General features: G+C 33.6%; 2 protein-coding genes across 2 annotated transcripts; both read right to left on the reverse strand.

The window, feature by feature from the left end:
- Positions 1-5,926: 5,926 nt before the first annotated feature.
- Positions 5,927-11,628, reverse strand: LOC110097804. The gene is made up of 2 exons (XM_020824377.2): positions 11,124-11,628; positions 5,927-6,033 (listed from the first exon to the last, which is right to left on the reverse strand). Exon 1 carries the CDS (start codon positions 11,492-11,494, stop codon positions 11,126-11,128), a length of 369 nt encoding a protein of 122 aa, XP_020680036.1. The 5' UTR covers positions 11,495-11,628; the 3' UTR covers positions 5,927-6,033; positions 11,124-11,125.
- A 6,386-nt stretch (positions 11,629-18,014) lies between these two features.
- Positions 18,015-19,981, reverse strand: LOC110097788 (fasciclin-like arabinogalactan protein 7). The gene is made up of 2 exons (XM_020824351.2): positions 19,845-19,981; positions 18,015-19,000 (listed from the first exon to the last, which is right to left on the reverse strand). The coding sequence occupies exon 2, from the start codon at positions 18,947-18,949 to the stop codon at positions 18,170-18,172; it is 780 nt and encodes a 259-aa protein (XP_020680010.1). The 5' UTR covers positions 18,950-19,000; positions 19,845-19,981; the 3' UTR covers positions 18,015-18,169.
- Positions 19,982-20,470: the final 489 nt, after the last annotated feature.

The following is a 20,470-nucleotide window of genomic DNA, read 5'->3' on the forward strand; positions in this document are numbered from 1 at the left end:
TCAAATTCCGCCGGAAAAAGCCGCCGGAAGTGGGTGATTTTCCTGTAGTGTGAATAGGAGAAACCTCAGTAACAGAAGGAGTAACAACAGCATACAGATGAGGCCTAAGGTTAGGAAATGAAATCCATATGGGAATCACAGGAGATTCGATTTCCACATCTAAGGTAGGAGACCACTTTATGAGTTTCATGAAACAGTTGTTAACGAAGTAAGAACGATGCGCGAATATTCTGCAATAATCCAAATCGTTGAAGATCTTAATCAATCAGTCTACTCTTATAACTCTCATTGAATCATATGAATTAATCGTCCTGACTCCTTATAACTCATACCAAATATTTAGCTCTTTTTGACTCCCAATTAGTAAATCATGTGGATTAGTAGGATCTCAGGTGGAGTTATTATATAATGTATATGATATAATTCAGCATTTTATTTAAAATGTAATAAAATTATATCAAAACTTTCAGAATGATTAGATATATATAATATATTCAATTTTGCAAGGTGAAAGTTTATGAAATCAGGAGATAATATATTTTTTTATAGATTTATGAGAGATAAAATTCGTAAAAATTAAAATTATTAAAAATAAAAGTAAGAGAATATTAGTCATTTATAATGAATATAACAAAATTTATAACATGAGTGACTGAAAAATATGATTCAAAGATCTTTCTCTCTTCTCTCTTCTTCCCCTCTTTCAATTTCTTCCTGACTAAGAAACCAAGTGAGAGAGGCGGCCACAACGCTCACCAGATATAGCATTAAAACGATCTACTTCAAAACTTTCATGTTTTTAAAATTAATTTATTTCACATATTTGAGTTATTACAATCTCCCACCTTTAAAAAACATCATCATTGACATTTCTATATCTGCTAGAGATAGAGAGAGAGAGAGAGAGAGAGAGAGAGAGAGAGAGAGAGCATGTTAAAAAAATTCAAATAAACTAATTATAAATCAGAATCACATTTTTATTCCGCTCATAAGCTTTAGTTATATTTCAATTTTTCCAATAATAATTGTTCTAATACTATTTTGTCACCCTCCAAAATTTATATTGATAGAATTACATCTGTTTTTCATTTTAATCATTTAATTAGAACTTACCAATAAATAACGGAAAGAAACATGATTGTATTTTGCCTAGAATTGCAGGTAAAAAAATTATGCATGTTGTTTGAAACATCATATCATAGTATCTTTATCTTTTTTTCTGAAAATATATAAAATCACTTAATAAGCACATAACTCAGCAAGTAACTAAATCTTACAGTTGAAAGCAATACAAGATAAAATAGAACAACATGCTATAAATCATATAAAAAATTTATGCATTAATATCTATATTGATTATCTGTATCAATTTATCATTTTATCACATCTCAATTCATTACATCAACAGTCACAATATCAAGAATAGTCAATAAATCATAAGATAAAAGAGAATAATATGTTATAAATCATAAGAAAAATATATGCATCAATATATATACTAATTATCTGTATTAATTTATCCTTCTATAGTTTATCACATCTCAATTCATTACATGATCAGTCATAATATCAGCAACATTCAACAAATACTAATGCCAGTAACAATATTAGTTTCATGATCAATAACGTTAAATAGTATTAATGACAAAAAATAATATTAGTGACAATTACAATAATAGTACAGTGTTCATAGTAGTGTCGGTATCAATATGCAGATATTCAAAGAGTGTATCTTAAGGATATCTTGCTCCTACATTTATGACTCTCAATCAGTCACCTCTTATAACTCTCATTGAATCACATGAATTAATCGTCCTGACTCCTTATAACTCCTAACCAATATCCAGCTCTTTTTTACTCCCAATTAGTAAATCATGTGGATTAGTAGGATCTCACGTGGAGTTATTATATAATGTATATGATATAATTCAGCATTTTATTAAAAATGTAATAAAATTATATCAAAACTTTCAGAATGATTAGATATATATAATATATTCAAATTTGCAAGGTGAAAGCTTGTGAAATCAGGAGATAATGTATTTTTTATAAATTTATGAGAGATAAAATTCGTAGAAATTAAAATTATTAAAAATAAAAGTAAAAGAATATTAGTCATTTACAATGGATATAACAAAATCTATAACATGAACGACTGAAAAATATGATTCAAAGATCTTTCTCTCGTCTCTCTTCTTTCCCTCTTTCAATTTCTTCCTGACTAAGAAAAGTGAGAGAGACGGCCACAACGCTCACCAGATCTGCATTAAAATGATCTACTTAAAAATTTTCATGTTTTTAAAATTAACTTATTTCACAAATTTGAGTTATTACAATCTCCCACCTTTTTAAAACATCATCATTGACATTTCTATATCAGACCGAGAGAGAGAGAGAGAGAGAGAGAGAGAGAGAGAGAGCGAGAGAGAGAAAGCATGTTAAAAAAACTCAAATCAATTAATTATAAATCAGAATCACATTTTTATTCCGCTCATAAACTCTAGTTATATTTCAATTCTTCCAATAATAATTGCTCTAATACCATTTTGTCACACTCCAAAATTTATATTGATAGAATTACATCTGTCTTTCATTTTAATCATTTAATTAAAACTTACTAATAAATAACAGAAAGAAACATGATTGTATTTTATCTAGAACTGCAGGTAAAAAAATTATGCATGTTGTCCGAAACGTCATATCATAAGATCTTTATCCTTTTTCTGAAAATATATAAAATCATGTGATAAACACATAACTCAGCAAGTAACTAAATCTTACAGTTGAAAGCAATACAAGATAAAATAGAACAACATGCTATAATTATATAAAAAAATTTATGCATCAATATCTATATTGATTATATGTATCAATTTATCATTCTATGATTCATCACATCTCAATTCATAACATCAACAATCACAATATAAAGAATAGTCAATAATACTAATACAAGTAACAATATTAGTTTCATGATCAATAACATTAAATAGTGCAAATAGCAGTAAATAGTATTAATGTAAGTTAGAATATCAATATAGTGTTCATAGCAGTGTTAGTATCAATATTCATATATTCAATGAGTGTATCTTAACAGTATCTTGCTTATGCACTTATGACTCCTAATTATTCGCCCCTTATAACTTTCAATTAATGTACTCCTTATAAAACCCCTTGAATCACATGAATTAGTTGCCCCGACTCCTTATAACCCACAATCAATCTCTATCTTCTTATAAATCCCAATCAATGAATCACGTGGATTAGTAAGGTATCATATGAAGTTATTATATAATATATTTGATATAATTCAGTACTTCATTGAAAATGCAATGAAATCGTATTAAAGCATTTATAGTGATCAAATATATAACATATTCAAACTTGCATAGTGAAAACTTATTAAATCCATAGATAATGCATTTTTATAGAATTATCAGCAAAAATCAAAATCATAATTGAAAATAGAAATAATAGACTAGTCACTTACAATGAATAAAATTAAATCTGTAACATGAATGACTAATAAATATAATCCAAAGATCTTTTTCTCTCCTCTCTCTTCTTCCACTCTTCTAATTTCTTCCAAGCAAATCAACCAAGTTAGGAAGTTGTTGGGGGTGATATAGCAGTTTATAAAATAATTCTCATTTATCCTTGTACAACTTGGTTAAATGGGATGTCAATTTAATAAGCAGCAAAACTCTTTTGTTGTATCATAAATTCTCAAAATTTTCTTCAAAATAAAATGTTGCACGAAAAGAAGTTTAGTTCGTTTCTAAAGAAAGAAATTTATTAACTAAAAATAGAAAGATTTACATTCTGATGAATTACTATATAATTTCTTCTCTAACATTTAAAGTTTAATATTTATTTAATATAAATAAAAAAATCAAGATATTATATAAAAAATATAAAAGTTTAAGCATTAGTTATATAAATATATAAAACTTTAAGTGGCACAAATGTAAATTTTCAATAAAAGTAAAGTGCAAGATTAGTCTAGGGGTGTCAATTCGGGTTAATGAATCGGGTTCGGGTCCAACCCGGGATGACCGGAGACTAAATGGGTTGACCCGAACCTGACCCGTTTAGCTAAATAGGTCGAGATTTTCAACCCGGACCCGACACGCGCAGGTTACGGGATTGACCCGACCCGAGAACCCGTTTGTATTCAAAAAACGAGCCTGACCCATTGAGACGTGAGGGTTGCGACGTCGCGTGTATGTCCGGGAAGGCCGGAAGCTGTCGGTCAGGCCGTCAGCGAGAGCTCAGACGGCGGATTGCAGTCTACGGATGGGCCGGATTTGGCGAGGCACAGAGGCAGGCGAGCTCACTGCGGTGAAGAAGAGGCGGAGCAAGCCGCGAAGAGCAAATTGCGCCATTGCGGTCTGCGGGAGGGCCGAGGGGCAACTGTCAAGATCTTGAGTTCTTGACGTAATGATTGACGTTTGGATTGAGTCGACGCAAACAACTGGCCTAAGTGATGGCTGACGTGATGGCGATGAGAGTTATGGCTTCGTTGCATTTTTTTTCTCAAATCAATATTAATTATTTTTTAACTAATCGAGCCCTTAGCAATTTATCACGGTTTAGAAATTAAAACTTTTTTTTGGCTTTAGTGACAGCAAACTCTTTTGACCAGTTTGTCAAAACGGGTCGGGTTTCGGGTTTTCGGATCAATAAAAATCCGATCCGATTTTACAAACGGGTCAGAAATTCGAACCCGAATCTGACCCGTATAGCAAACGGGTTGACCCGAACTCGAAATTTTTCGAGTCGGATCAGATTTTGACACCCCTACATGATTAAATAGGCACAAAGCCAAAGATAGACTAAGAGGATACAAGGCCAACTATAGAATGAATTCCACATAGAAAGCAAGTGAATATTTGTTTTAAAGAAGACATTATTTTGAATTTAAATATGTGATCTCTACCCTAAGAACTAGTGAGCATACCAATTAAGGTAGAGCTATTTAGTAGCACAAAGTGAAATAGTTCTATGAACTTGGTCATTACTCTACTGAATCTTGAAGAGTTTTCCATCTACAGTTCAGATCTTTTTGCATATGCAGGTAAAGATAATTTAAGATTATAGTTTCTTTTGGGATGATTTTCTTACTGCTTCTTAATGTAGCTTTTTAGTATAAAAATTAATCATTTTGTATTAAAAATCTGCTTTGAGAAGTAATAAGAAAGCCCACTTTTGACATTTTTTAGTTGAATAACACTTTAGGAAATGCAGATGGGTTGGATAACTAGATAGAATATTCTTGAAAATGAACTTTATTGCTAGTTCGGAGCAATTTACAGGAGAAACAGAACTAAGAATGAATAAAATTTTTCGAAAATTTTGAAGGGAATATTGATGAGAAGTGCCACAGAGGAACAGAGGAAAATTGTTACTTCAAAATCGCAATGACAATCTGAAAATCAGATTATGACCTTAAACAGAACTTGTTAAGAAAAAATTTCTGAAAATCAGATTGCTACTGTAGCCCTAAAGATTGGGAAAAAGAGAACTATTGGCTTTATAAAACCATCTTATCATTTCATTTAAGGTCCAAACCAATATAGAAAACTATCATATCACAAGAACATTCGTGTGGATTTACAAATGAACCATTACCACATATAAAAGTGCGACCTTATTTTGTTTCTAGCATACCATCTAAAACAGCTAGTTACAAGCCTTATAGAAGAGCTGAAAATGTATAAGATACTGTACATTAGAGAAGCAGTATTCACAAAAAGAGAAACATAAGAAGTATCCGATCTGACTTCATTTGGGACGGCTTTTTACTGTTTTTTAAAGCCACTTTTTAGTAAAAAATTAAAATTGATGTATTAGAAAACTAGTTTAAGAAGCAGTTAAAAAGCACTCCCAAATGAAGTCAAAATCTATGCATGGTAGTTTTGTTTTGCAGCACTTATTATCATAGAACAGGAAACCGAATGCAGCTATTATCATAAGATGTTGGGTTGGGCATTCTCGAAGCTTTCATATTTCCCCTCCTAGCAGTGAAGAGACCTGCTCAAGATTCATAAAAATGCAGAGTATTTGTGAGCATTAGTACAGATTGAAGCAGTGTAATCTTGTAAATATTTAGCATTTCACTTTGTCATGGAATCATATAAGAGAACTTGCTAATTCCCCTTAATATGAGTAACTTAAATTTAGATTTCACTAAAAGAATGCTTGTAGTTTTTTCATATTTTATTAATTATAACTATGAACTAAACTTGCCGGTAAAGGCAAATAACACTCTTGTTTTACAGAAAAAATCACTCATAATACTTTACACACAACAACAATTGAAAGCCAGAGCTTTTTTGTCAAAAGATAAATTAGTTGTATAAAGCGAAGTTACCACCAATATTTCTGAGTCTCAATTCTTCCATTGAGGAAGAAACCACATCCTTTTAGGCAAGGTTGTCCACTTTCTCCCTACCTTTTTCTTCTTTGTTCACAGTTATTATCAAATGCTTTCAGTTTTTTTGTAAATCAGTTGGGTATCAAAGCTGCTCCTAATGCACCTAAAATCAGTCATTTGATGTTTGCTGATGATATTTTGATGTTTTCTGAGGCTAAGGGTAGTCTTGTTAAGAAATTCAGGAAGATTGTTTCCAGTTACTGCAGTTGGACGGGTCAGGTGGTGAATATCCAAAAATCTAGTGTAATCTTTGGGAAATCTGTTAACCAGGCTAAGAAAAAGGTTATTTTGAGAGTGCTCAAGTTTAAGGAGGCTAAAGAAATGGTGTATTTGGGTATTAAAATGTCTCTCAAAAGGTTAAAAGCGGCTGATTATCTGTTTTTATTGGAAAAAACAGCTAGCAAATTGAATACTTGGGGGAAGAGGCATATGTCGTTGACAGGAAAGTTGGTTTTAGTAAGATCTGTTATTTTTTCTATTCCTGTTTTTTTTGCCTCACACTCGACGGTACATATTAGTGTTTTGAGATCAATTGATAAGATGTGTAGGGACTTTTTATGGAGCAAACATGGAGGTAATCGAGGATTACATTATGTGGTTTGGGAGGAACTTTGTAAGCCAAAGGAGCTAGGTGGCCGTGGGCTTCACTCAGCAGAATCTATTATTGGTCCTCTCCGAGCTAAGTTCTACTGGAACTTTATTAATTCTCCTAATTCTCTTTTAAACAGAACTCTGAAAGCGAAATATGATGATTTCAAAGATGTCATTCACAGCAGGTATCAGTCTAACACTTGCAAGGTTGTTTCTAATGGGTTTTTAGCTCTGCTGTCAGTTGTCAGATGGAAAGTGGGTACTGGGTCTTCTATCAATATTCTTACAGATGTGTGGATTTTCGATAAAGCATTGGATAAGTGGCCGACTTTTTTAGCTGTCAAGGATGAAGATTATCCGTCTCTTGATGTGTTCATTTTTGAAGAGAATTGGAACATGGTTGAATTACGTAAGTGGTTTGGTACGAGCTTAATAGAGGCTATTGTTCAAGTTAAAATTTATCCAGAGCACGCACTGAATCAGATGGAATTGATTCAAAAATTCACTGGGAAGTCTATTGCTTCTATTATTTCAAATAATAGGTGGAGGGATGGTGATACTTTTCCGATTGGTAATTGGCTGAAGAAATTGTTATTATCTCCCAAGGTTGATTGTTTTTGGTGGCGCCTTTTGAAGAATGCTATTCCCACTAATGATTTTTTAATGAATAGAAGGTTGGCTGGAGATAATTCTTGTCCAAGGGGTTGTAGAGGGGTGGAAAACCTGGATCATGTGGTTTCAGGATGTGATTTTATTCAAAAAGCTTTGAAGATGCTAGTCAAGTGGGGCTTTGTGATGCCTGATTTCTCAACAGTGGTGGATTGTAAAAAGGGATTGGAAGCTTTATCTAAGAGCAATATATTCTCAGGCAACCTTTACTGTAATCTGATTTTTTTGATCTGGAGCAGTAGAAACCGGAGGAAACATGGAGACAAAGAATTGGGGTTGTGTTACATTGTTTCTGAAGCAATTAGTATGGATTCTATTTCTCTAAATTTTAATATTCATTCGGATCACTGGGGTGCTAATCAGCTTAGGCTGTCTTTGAACCATTGGCATCCTCCTCCTCCCGGATGGATTAAAGTTAATTTAGATGCAGCTTTGTTGCCTTCTAATTCAGCTGCTATTGCGGGTATTTTTAGGGACAGTAAGGGACGGTTCTTGGCAGCTTTTGGTTACAAATGTGTTCATTGGGATGTTGGACTGCTGGAGTTGCTTGCATTTTGGGCGATAAAGAAGATCTTAAAGGATTGGATGTTGTTGGCCAAATGTTTAATAGTTGAAGGTGATAATTTCAATGTAATGAAGTACCTTCAATTCTCGGCTAGGAAAGCTGCTGTGGGAGTTCATGAGGAAGGTGTTGAGGACTTATCTTTTCTTAAAGACTTTGGTTTTCTTTTGTTTAAATTCGTTTTTAGGGGTTGTAACAAGTTAGCTGATTGTTGTGCTAACTTAGCTTTAAATGGGGACTTCTTCTGCGATACTTTAGACCTAAGGTTCCTCCTTGCTTTCTTGAGATTCTCAAGGAGGAGTGTGATAGGTGTTCTATCACTTAGTTCATTGTTTTAGGCTTCTTTTTTTTTGTTTGTTATTTCTGCCTTTGGCATTCTTCAAAAAAAAAAGAGGAAGAAACCACATCTAACGCCCCTCTCTAATTTTTTACTTCCTATGGTGAGTTAAAAGAAACCTCTCCTTTCTGAAGCATTCAGGAATTAATGAAGAGCTATATCTTTAGAATTGAGCTAAGCATCAGGAAAAAATATATTATTTTTTTGCCAAAACACTCAATGGAATTGGCCGTAAGCATTTTTAAGGTTGGCAAAAAAGCAAATATTTTGGCCTATAATTTCAGCACTTAAAGCATTTCTCGTTTTTTTTTTTAATAAAATCATTTATTCAAACAATAGAAGATTACAGTCCGTGGCCCCTAGCCATTGCAACAACATAAAAAAAAAACCCAAAACATATAGCAAGATACAAGGCAATACAATGAGTAAAATAAAACATAACCGGACTCAGGAATGGAAGCCCCCTGCACCAGCCTTGTGACTAGCCACGGACCATCCATAGGTGAGAACTCCACAAAATCCAAACCACCAAGCAATCCAAGCAAAAGTCCAAATCACCTCGGCTGCCAATCAGCCGAGCTAGCGAGGGTAAGCTGGGGGCTTCCTCATCATTGTCCACAAAGCCGTCAAAAACCACCGCATAAGAGAAAATAGGAAAGAGGCAGAGCCTATTTCTTTTTACCTTTATTTTTATGCTTATTAAACACCATTAGAATGACTAGGGTCAACAAGCTTAACATGCACAACCTCCTCACATTCTCCAAATTCCTCTTCCTCCCCCCATCAAACGAAGAAGAGTCACTCAAAATTAGCCAATCATTTTGCCAAAACAGAATTTTTAACAGATTTAGCCACCTGAGACTTCAATTCACTATTTGACATAACAGTAATCGAAACATTAATAAAAATTGTTGAACTTAAGTTTAATTATGCTAGGGGCAATTGTTTAAAGATTATAGTATTTTAAAACTTTTAGGAGGGCAATTGCCTAAAAACCCTTGTAATAACACCTTTACACAATGTATATAATTATGTAAGGGAGGTAATCGCTTAAATATTATAGTATTTTAATTTTATTAGGGGGGCAATTACCTAAAGAATCCTATAATAAAAAGTAAAAAAAAAATTGGAGGGGGACAAATTACTTAAAAATTCATGTAATAAACAATTTTTTAATGTTTTTTACCGCCCCGAAGAATGCTGAAAAAAAAAAAAAATTCCCAAAATCCTACACCAAAAAATTTTAAAAACACCCTCTATCCTTAGGAGAGTGGTTTTCTGCCCATTCTATTCCTTGCAACGGCCTTACCATGAAAGCTCGACCTTTGACTATGTTTGCGTTGCTTGTTTAATTTTGTTCATATTGAGATCACACGTTTGACAAAAAAAAAAACCTTGAAGAGAAAGTCTAGTGAAAATGATCATCAATGTTCAAATGACAGTGTTTCAAAAAGACTCTAAGATGAGTCATTCACAACGAACCATCACTGTTCAATAAGATTCATCCGTTCACGCATCTTATATTTTCTTTTGTATTTTACAATAAATCCTTCTTGCTACAATTTCAAACAATTAAGACATCTCCCGAGAAAGTCTGCTAATCAAGTTTTACCACAAACTCCACTGGCTTCCCTCTCCTGCATTTGCAGTTAATTATAAAATATAAATCAAAATTACTATTTTTACTGAATTACGTGTAACTCATGTTCAACATTTATGTCGCCTTAAATGGTTTGGTCATATAAAACGGCGGTCTTCCGATGACCCGGTTAGGAGAGTAGATGTATTAGATTTAGCCTATGTTAAGAAACGTAGAGTTAGACCTAAAAAGTAAAAAGACTTGATTAGAAAATATTAGAAATGACCTTTCTATATTAGATCTAAATGAGAATTTGACTCTTAACCGAACACAATGGAGAAAAAAGGACTCATGTAGCCGACCTTACGTAGTGGGATAAAGGCCTGATGTTGACTAATAAAAAAGCTCTTATATTGAATGATTTAAGGATTATTTTAAGTATGTATTAAGGGAATTTTAAGAGAATTAGAGTAACAATAATTATGCTACTTTTCTTTTAATGCCCCCACCTAAATTTTTTTTCTTGATCCGATCCACCCCTACAACACCGATAATTATGCTAGTTTTCTTGCTTGATTTTAAAAAACAATCCAGGAGCACATTTTATTGAACATTCTAAAAGCAAAATCAATGATTTCTAGCTTTAAGATCACCGTAAAATCCAGTAATCCACAATATCATGGATGCAAAAGAATAAAGTTTAATCTTCAAAACACGAGATTAATCTGTGCTTCTTCTTTGAGCTTTCTAAGCTATCTTTAATTCTATAGTTCTAATTCCTGACACCAATAACCTCATTTTCTACTAACATATCAAGCAATAGTCTCTCCCACACTTTCCAGTTCCGATACTACAACTACATATTTCATCACACGCATATAATCAAATATCATCGATGCATCATTCCACACAAACCTAAACAAACACAAAGCAGAAACTTATCAATCACCTCTACAGCTTCGCGTATATCCAACTCCTGTTCTTCGACGTCCCAATCCTATCCGCCACCGCTATTAACATTTCCTTCATCTCCTCCCCGAACTCATCCAAATCCACAGCGCGGCTCCCATCGCTGTCAAAGCGGGAAAAAATATCGCGATGAAGCTCGACGAGCTCGGGATGGCTTAAACCGATTTCATCAACATCGAAACAAGTATGCAACATCCCCAAACTCATCAGCTCCTTCGCCATCTCCATGAAGGAGATGAGGCCGTCTCCGTTGGCGTCGAGGCTTGCGAATCGGTTTTCGATAGAGGATTTGAAGACTTGAGCGTTGTTGATGAAGCCGGTGATGGCGGCTTCCGTGATGACGAGACTCATCTCGGCTTTCTGCGTCCTCTGCTTCTTCCTCTTCTTCTTCTTCTCTGTTCTATGGAGGATAAGTATTATTAGCAGCTTTGCTAAGATACGGGTTCGAAGGATTACGTAAGCTTTGTGTATGAAGAAATTTGTTAAAAACAAAAATGGATGAGAATATGCTGACCGACTTTTATTTGGATGAGTTTTAATAAGTAATATATATTATGAATTATATTTTCTGATTTGAAAAATGAAATGCTAAAAGATAATAATTTATATTTAATCTTTTATTATTTTGTTATAGATTTTATAAAAAATATTAGGAGAATTTTGTATTGATCTTTTATGTAAATATTGTGTTTTTCTGTTGGTTATATATTTAATATTTTATTATTTTATAACAAATTTATAATAAAATTTCTCATTATTCATGTATTTTTTATAAATAAAAATTATATAATTTCATGGTATTTAAATATAAATGAAATTAATGCGTCAATTTTATGTTAGGATATCCTAAGCCAAAATTGTTTCTTTGTATAGTCTCTCAAATATTTGAGTTCGGATTTTGGAGAGGTATAATTATTAAATAAATTCATCCAATTCATTGTAAATGATTTAAATTATTATTATTTAAATTATTTAGATTAAAAAAGTGTTTTAATCATTTGAATTGAATGGTTAAAATATTAGGCTTCGTTTGGAACAGCTTTCTTACTGGGTCTTAAAATAGCTTGTCAATTTTTATTTTTATTTTTGCAGGCCGCCAAAGAGCTTGCACTCATTATGGGATCAAAATCAATAGTTATTACAAGGAGTATCACTTAACTTCCAGGCTTAAAAAATGTTGAATTTCTTATGCATTTTGATAAAACACATTAAGAACCTAGCCATAACATCTTATCATGAGAGTGAAATTACCTTTGAGTAACTAGCTCATATTTTCTATGATGAAAAACTAACACAACTTGATGATAATTGGCATTTATGATAACTTCAATAATGTTATAAAGAGTGTGTGCTCTTATTTGATGATTATCTTTCTAAAATTTTTTAGGCACATAATGTAAAAATGATTAAATAATAGATCGATTATTACAAGGAATACAAAAATTATTTTAGCAAAAGAAATCATAGATTTAACAGGGAAACACCTGAATAATGCTCAAAGCATGGAATTTTTATTGCGTCCTCCCACCTGACGTAGAGATACGTCCTCCCAGAGCTAAAAATTCGCGCTAAAAAACGAGAAATACCGAGCAAATACCGAGCAATACCAAACAATAACGAGGAATATCATCATGTGAAGACCAATACCGAGTTATATCGAGCTATACCGAGCAATACAAAGCAATACAAAAAATTACCTAGTTTTTCCTAGAAAAAACTCGGTATTTTTTTGTATTGCTCGGTATAGCTCGGTATAACTCGGTATTGGTCTTCACATGATGATATTCCTCGTAATTATCAAATAATACCTAACAATACCGAACAAAAACCGAATTTTTTGACGGTGAGAGGACGCAATAAAAATTCCAAAGCATGATCGTTCACCCATTAGTCAATATAAACTACATGCCAATGATAGTCGACTTAATGGTAATGTCAATGTATAAATATAGAAAGTTTGATGTTATCAGTTATTATTCATTATATATAAACTTTTATTCGCAAGATGATTAGCTGCATAGGCTAAAAAATATATATTCAATTAGAAAAGAAAACTCCAAAGATATTTCAGATGACATGAAAATAATTACTTGTGAAGCCTATGAGTGATAACGTAGGCATTAAAATTAGGCAATGCATGAAATTATTCTGTGCGAACACGGGATGGTCCGAAAACCAACTAGAATGTGTCACATCACTTGATACACAAGGGTACCGAGCACCGGTACTGAGCAAAAAAGTGATGTGGTGCATTCTGATTGGTCTCCGGACACAGTCCGACGTCCGCACATGCAGAATATTTTTTCGTGTAAAAGGTCTTTAAAAGGAAAGAAGGATGATGTGCAATGTAGGTGTAGCATGTGTGTAATTAGGCACTAAAATTGATTTAATTTTAAGGCCAAGTGCCCACCACCTTCATACCTATTTTATTGCACGAATCAATTGTAAATCTTAAATTATTATTGCTAAATGATTATATAATGATGTATTATTTGTTATTTATTGTGTTAAAAAAAATGACGCAATTCATCTTGATCTGTTGGTTGGGAGCTTTGGCTACCAACCAAGAGGTCTTGGATTCGAGACTTACGTATATGATGCATGTCTGAGTTTGTCTTAATTGGCCTAAATGTCCAAAAAATAAAAATAAAAATAAAAAGTTTGGTCAGGGAAAAATCTAGATGTATATTTAAATTGGAAGTTTCTAGAATTAAATTTAGGTTCATCCCGACTTCAATTTCAATAAACATACACTCAAAGTAATCGGCTCAAAGGGACAAACCCAACGATTCCTAAAATGATCCGATCTAAGTCCAAATAAGCCTAGGTCAAGAGCCTAGTATAGTTAAAAACTTTGAAATATTAATTGGGAGTCCAAATGATATCCAATTTTTCAATTCTTATAATCAAATAGAGCGTCTCAACAAAAAGTATCCAAAGAACACAAAATTGCTTAATTCTGATAAAATTAAGGCACTTAAATGCAAAACAAATACTTTATAATTCCGATAAAATTAAGTCACTTTAATTACTTTCTTTATTAATAATATCAAACTTATGAAAATAAAGATTATTTTACTGAGTGGATAACTTCGGATTAACCTACTCCTACTTGTCATACTTCTGACTTCTGATCATAAAAATGTTTATTTTATGATAAATAGTAATATTTATATCTTTATTTATAAGTAAATTAAGATCATGAAAACAATTCATTTATATTTTATATCAAAATTTAAAAAAAAAATGACAACGATAAACAAAATTGACTATTAGCTTGTTTATTTGGCATATAAGCAACGTTGCCTTTGAAAAGTATCCTTATTTAGCATTCAATGTATCAAAAAGATTTTTTTAATCAGATTAGTGATGCAAATGAGTCGAGCAGAGCTCATGTTACTTTTGATTTGAGCTTGAACTTGATTAATTACTCGAGTTCAAGCTCAAAGAATTAATATTAAATGATTCAGATTGATATAATGTTCGAATTAATAATAAATGTGAACACAAATATGATCTTATTATCCTCAAATTTTATAATAATCTTTATATTTTTTTAGGTGAGAATGACGCAGTAGTTATCCCCCTCATTAGAGTGAATGTATGTGTATTAAATCATACCACTATAATTTTTTATTTATTTTTTGAGGAAACCTACACATACGGGCCTACACGTTCAATAAAAAAGGAGTTATAAGTCCTTAAAAGATCCACAATCTCACTAAAAATACAACATTTGAATCAAATCTAAGAGCTGAAGGATCAGAACTATTACAATAAAAAAATAAATCAAAAGAAAAAAAAAAACCGAAGAACAAAACGGGTAGCAGTAGCAGCTAGCAACAGCGACGAACACAAAAACCACACCTGCAGTAAAAGACAATGAATGAGCACCTACAAGAAAGCAAAGAAACAAAATCATCCTAAAAGAATTCGCCGAAGGTCACCATAGAATAACCAAAGTTCACCACAGAAGCATCCAAGAGGAAGTCAATCAACATATGAGCAAAGACAACCAACAAACCCCAAAGAAGCAAAACAAGACCCCACAAGGATCAGCAACCAAATAAATTTCGGCGCACCTGAGAGCACAACGAGCATGCCAAGATAAAAGGAAACAATCAAGGAAGAAAAGAAAACCCAAGTTTTTTTTTTTATAATTTCTTTTGTACAAACTTTTTTTTTTTAAAATCCATCCTCAACTATCTAAATCACCTTTAATTCACCGGCTTCCCTAGAATACATTAATGTCACATTCGTCTCAACCCCATCATCCCAATTAAAGTCCGATCACACTCATGGAGCTAGTCACCTTGAACCACCACACTCATCTTCGAGTTGACAACTAATTGAGCTTACAAATCATCATTATCAATAAGAGAAATAGGAATATCAACGAGAAGGGTATAGAGGCCATCAAATTAACATTAAGTCCATCAACTTCAACAACATTATCATTAATAGGCAAATCTTCGTCATTCAACCCCTCATTCACTACTGGTGAGTTTGAAACCAAACTACCCAAGCAAGCAGCCACAAGCCCAAAGGAGAAAATTCAGAGTCATTATCCTTACCACCTCCAGCAATAGAACTAGGGGATTGAGAAGCAATTAGGTTAACTAAGCAAGGGTTGGTGCCCACAATGATATGCTAAGGGTTAGGACCCACAAAATCCTCCCTATTGCAACAGGATAAAACCATAGACAAAGCAGCAGTTGACGAGTCATCACCCCCATCAATTAAATCAACATAATTTGTATCCACATTCACCTCAATAACCAAATGAGAGCTTTTACTCTCATTAACCACAAAGCTTTGATCGGCAAAATAGTCAAAGTATAAGTAACATTATCCATAATTTTCACAACACCATGAGCATTCAATTCAGACTGAACATTAGCTTTAATAGGATTTGAAATAATTGCATTGCTGGACATCGGGACAAAAGCATGAATAGGGCAACAAGAATCGATCGAATGCCCTAAACATTTACATTTATCACAAAAAGAAAGGGAATTCCATTTGGCCAATTTAACACCAATATCAAGAAAATGTGACCATTTAGCCAATTTCATGTAACAATTATAAACCTATAAGATCTATGACAAAAAAATCTACTATAATCAAGATCATTCACCAACTTAATCAAAGCGTGAGATTGATCCAACACAGTAACCGAGAACTCTCCAAGGTTGAAAAAAAAATCCTTGAAAAGTATCGAGACTAGGACGGCAAGAGAGGAAAAACAAACTAAAGCATATTTAAGCTGCTCGGCAAGTGCACAAATCTTGTCATCTGATATCCATAAAGAAGGCAAATCACGACATGTAGTAGTTTTAAGGTCGGGGAAATAGACATAAGAAGAAGAATAACCAAATAAAGCATCAAAGAACGAGTGAGATTTGGTCGGCCCTTCCAAAAAACCAGGGTCGACCCACCAATTCACTTCCATTCGGGCAAGCGGAGGTGGATGAATCGGGCCAAGATGAAATGACAATAAAAAAGAAGAACAAGAGGAGAACTCCACTCAGCACCAATCGGTCGACGATGGGCGGCGGGACACCAAACGTGAAAAACTAACGGCATGATGTGGCCTTAGCCCTAACAATGCCCCAGAAGCATCGACAAAAAAGCAGATAGCGTGGGTCAAAAAAAAAAAACTGCTCCTTAGGCTTAGTTTGGTAGGATTTAGTAAATTAGTTATTTGACCCATTCTATTTTGTTAAGATAATCTAAATGACTATTTGATGAGCTTACAATATGTTTTTCTTTTAAGCAAAATAAGAATATATCATCAAATAAAATCAAATGTCTCTAAATAGTCTTATACATCTCGTGGTGTCAAAGTTCAAATATATTAGAAAGCGTCTACCAAAGATTATCTAATATGGAATGCCCAAGATGAATCATTAATTAAGAGTTTTTTTTTTTTTGGAACTAGACAACTCAAGATATATTTGATCATAGATCTCATATATATAATTTACTCTCTCACTAGTTTGATCAAAACAATTAATATTATTTAATTTTTAAGGAACTAGCAAAGCTCGCCTAATGAATTAAATCACTTGGCAGAATATCAAATATTTCCTTTAAAATAGATATTATTATATCATACCATTACATGATAATCTTAAAAAATTTAGGCCCCCCCTAGATATATTTTCTGGCTCCGCAACTGCCCATTTCAATTAAAAAAAAAACATATCAACTATAGAGTTTTAAGTCAATTGATCAAAAGTATAAGCAAAGAATTCAAGATAAAACACAATTAAATGGGCCATTATCAGGACGATGTAAATTGGACTCACTTATTAAATGGGCTAACCATACACAAATTTTTAGGTTTAGATTTGTGTCGAGCTATCAAGTTGGATCTCACCCTATGGAAAGAAAAATTTTCATCTCCAAGTGGTAAATCTGCGTTGATGTGTATATATACAAAAATTATTCTGTGCGGAGTCTGCCCGGAAAAAATCGTCCGAATTGTAAGTATACACATTATGTATACTAATTTGATACATATTGTATATAAATAAGTACAAAATATGTACAACTACATATTCGGATGATTTTTTCTATCCGGATTCTGCACAGAATACTCATCTATATTGAGAAATTGTTTCACCTTTCTCAAGCAACTCAACTCCTGTTTCCTCAGCGGGTGGCCTTCTTTGAATAAATTCTTAATCATTTCAGTTGTGTAAAATTCTTTGGATCTCTCAGGCCTTTTATCCTTTGACTAAGAAGAGATTTTATTTCCACTGACACATGGCTGCTTTGAATTACTAAAACTGAAGCATGCATGATACCTTAACCAGAGATCAAGCTTTGAAATCCACATAATATAAGGAACTAGAAGTCCAACATGTAAAAGCCATTTAACAAGAGTGCTTCTCCATGCGATTCCAATGTTAAAAAGAAGAAAGAAACTAACATAAGCTTCATCATATTCAACATACAAAACCCTCACTTCCATCAACTAAGCTATTTCCTACCAAAATATATATTCCATGAAACTAAAGCTCAAAGCAAAATGGCACCCAACACTACTGCAAACAAACGGACCACCGCACCTGCAGCAATATTACGCGAAGAAGAATTAGTGTTTCCTGATTCTGAGGATTTTGGAGCAGCTCCGCTTCCCTTTTGGCCTGCTGGTGACAAGTCCGAAGATGGGGTGAGATCAGGAGCTGGAGCTGGAGCTGGTGTGAGAGCTGGAGCTGTAGTAACAATGGCCTTCGGAAGAAGAACGCTATTCACTTCGTAAACAGCAGCAGGATCAGTAGAGTAGACACTGCTGCTGATCTTGGGGTTGGACCAGTCCGAACCGACATGGATAAGCCCATTTGTATCTGTAATGTTCAGAGTGTATTGCCGACCTGCAAATGTGCTCACCGGGTTATGGGTACTCAGGTTATTGAAGTCTGAGAGGGAATAGAATTTTGGGAATGCATGGTAGAGGAGAAGAGACTTAAGCTGTTTCTTGGTGAGGTTTGAGAGAGAAGGCTTTTCGAGTTTGGAGAAGGCTGAGTCATTTGGGACAAAGATGGTGATGCCTTGATCAGAGTTGTTGGCTTGGTTTTGAAAGGTTTGTATGACATTGGTTTGAATGAGGAGATTGAGGAAAGTATGGAAGGGGCCGGCGAAAGAGAGGAGATTAGTGAGATTCACATGGTTAGGAGCTGGAGCTGGGGCAGGAGAGGGGGAGGGAGGGAGCAGCGGCGATGGCGGGGATTGAGCTGTAATTTGAGAGATGCATATGGTAAGTATGCTACTGATTACAAACACAGTGGTCAGAGCCATTTCCCTCACAATCTTCCTTGTTTCTCTCTGGTGATCAAATTTCCTTTATTCCTACAAGTTTTTACAGACTAACCAACTATAAGTATCTGAGCAAATTAAAACAATTCTATGACTGAAGTCATTGTGTAAAAAAGGAATGCAATTTCATTAATATAAACATATGAAATTTTAAAATGAATGATACAAAAGAAATTCCAACAGCAACTATTTGATTATCTTTCCACCAACTCTCTCTACATTAATGGAATTTGCAGGTCTGGAAATTTTTGAAACTAGTAACTTAAATGCGAGCCAAGAGTGAGAAGGAAAAGCAAACTAACCTCATTTTGAGTTGGACCAAGAAGTCAGAGGTTTGAATCTGAAAAAAAGACTAGGAGCTCAACGAATGCTTTTTGGGACAGCTAGCTCACTTGTTATTTTATGCTCTATGTAGCGTCTTTACTTTACATTATTAGAGTTGTGTCAGTATCTATGCAGAGCAATACAGAGAAAATCTTGACCAAATGCTTAAGAAGTTGTTCAGCTATACCCAAACCCTAATGGTTGTAGCTTTTGTGTTTGGTACAAAGCTTAATGGCACAAATATTCCTAGAGTTTTTAAAAAAATTGCTCAAGCACAATAAAAATGGCACCAGATGTCAAGCTAGCTGGACCTGAACACAAAATCTATGAAAGAGATGCCGAGCTAAAGCAAAAGAGTGCAAGGAAAAGACCTAAAGGTTTACGAACAGTAAAACCTCCATCTTTTTCAGATCTATCTTTTTGTCAAGGAAAGAAAAGAAAATACTAGGTAAAGGTCCCAATGGCCGACAAGGAAGAAAAATAGTAGAGCTTGCCAAGCAAAACAGAAAAAAAAAAAAGAGGAACTTGGCCGAATGAGGTTTAGAAAACAAACCTGGGAACGGAACTCAATGTGAGCCAGAGGATGCCAATGAGAGGGGAAGAAGCTTGGTGTTTAAAGAGAACGACGAGAGGCCTGTGATCTCGACAGCTCTCTGCCTCTCTCGCTCTGTATTGATAGGTGGCAACTGGCGAGGCAAGTATTCGGTCAGTCATATACCCCTGCCGTTTTTCGCAAGGAGAAAAATAAGACCGTTCCTTTATTTTTTAATAGGAAAATGTATTTAGCATTTTTTTGCGACTCAGTAATGCAGCCTGTTGGAGATGGAAATAATAATATTATTTTTTCATGGGAAAGTATTCTTTTAATATTATTGATATAACTTTAAAAAAGTCATGATTTGTATGATTTTTTAGATAATCTTAAAATTAAAAGCATGATCATCTAAATTTCAAATATGACATGCTTATAATAGAGTCAAACGGCTTAACGAGATAAATCTTGCAAGCCCAAGATCGTTAAATTCAGACAACATTAAGGCATTAAAATGCCAAAAAAAAAAAACTTTGTGATCAAGAGAATTGATATGAATTTTATGATTGAGTATTTTGAATTTTGGTTCAAATAATAAAAATATTGATCTCAAAATCTAAAAATAGAATCTCATTTTCTACATGAAG

This window comes from Dendrobium catenatum, unplaced genomic scaffold, assembly GCF_001605985.2.
Source record: "Dendrobium catenatum unplaced genomic scaffold, ASM160598v2 fragScaff_scaffold_847, whole genome shotgun sequence".
Lineage (NCBI taxonomy): Eukaryota > Viridiplantae > Streptophyta > Magnoliopsida > Asparagales > Orchidaceae > Dendrobium > Dendrobium catenatum.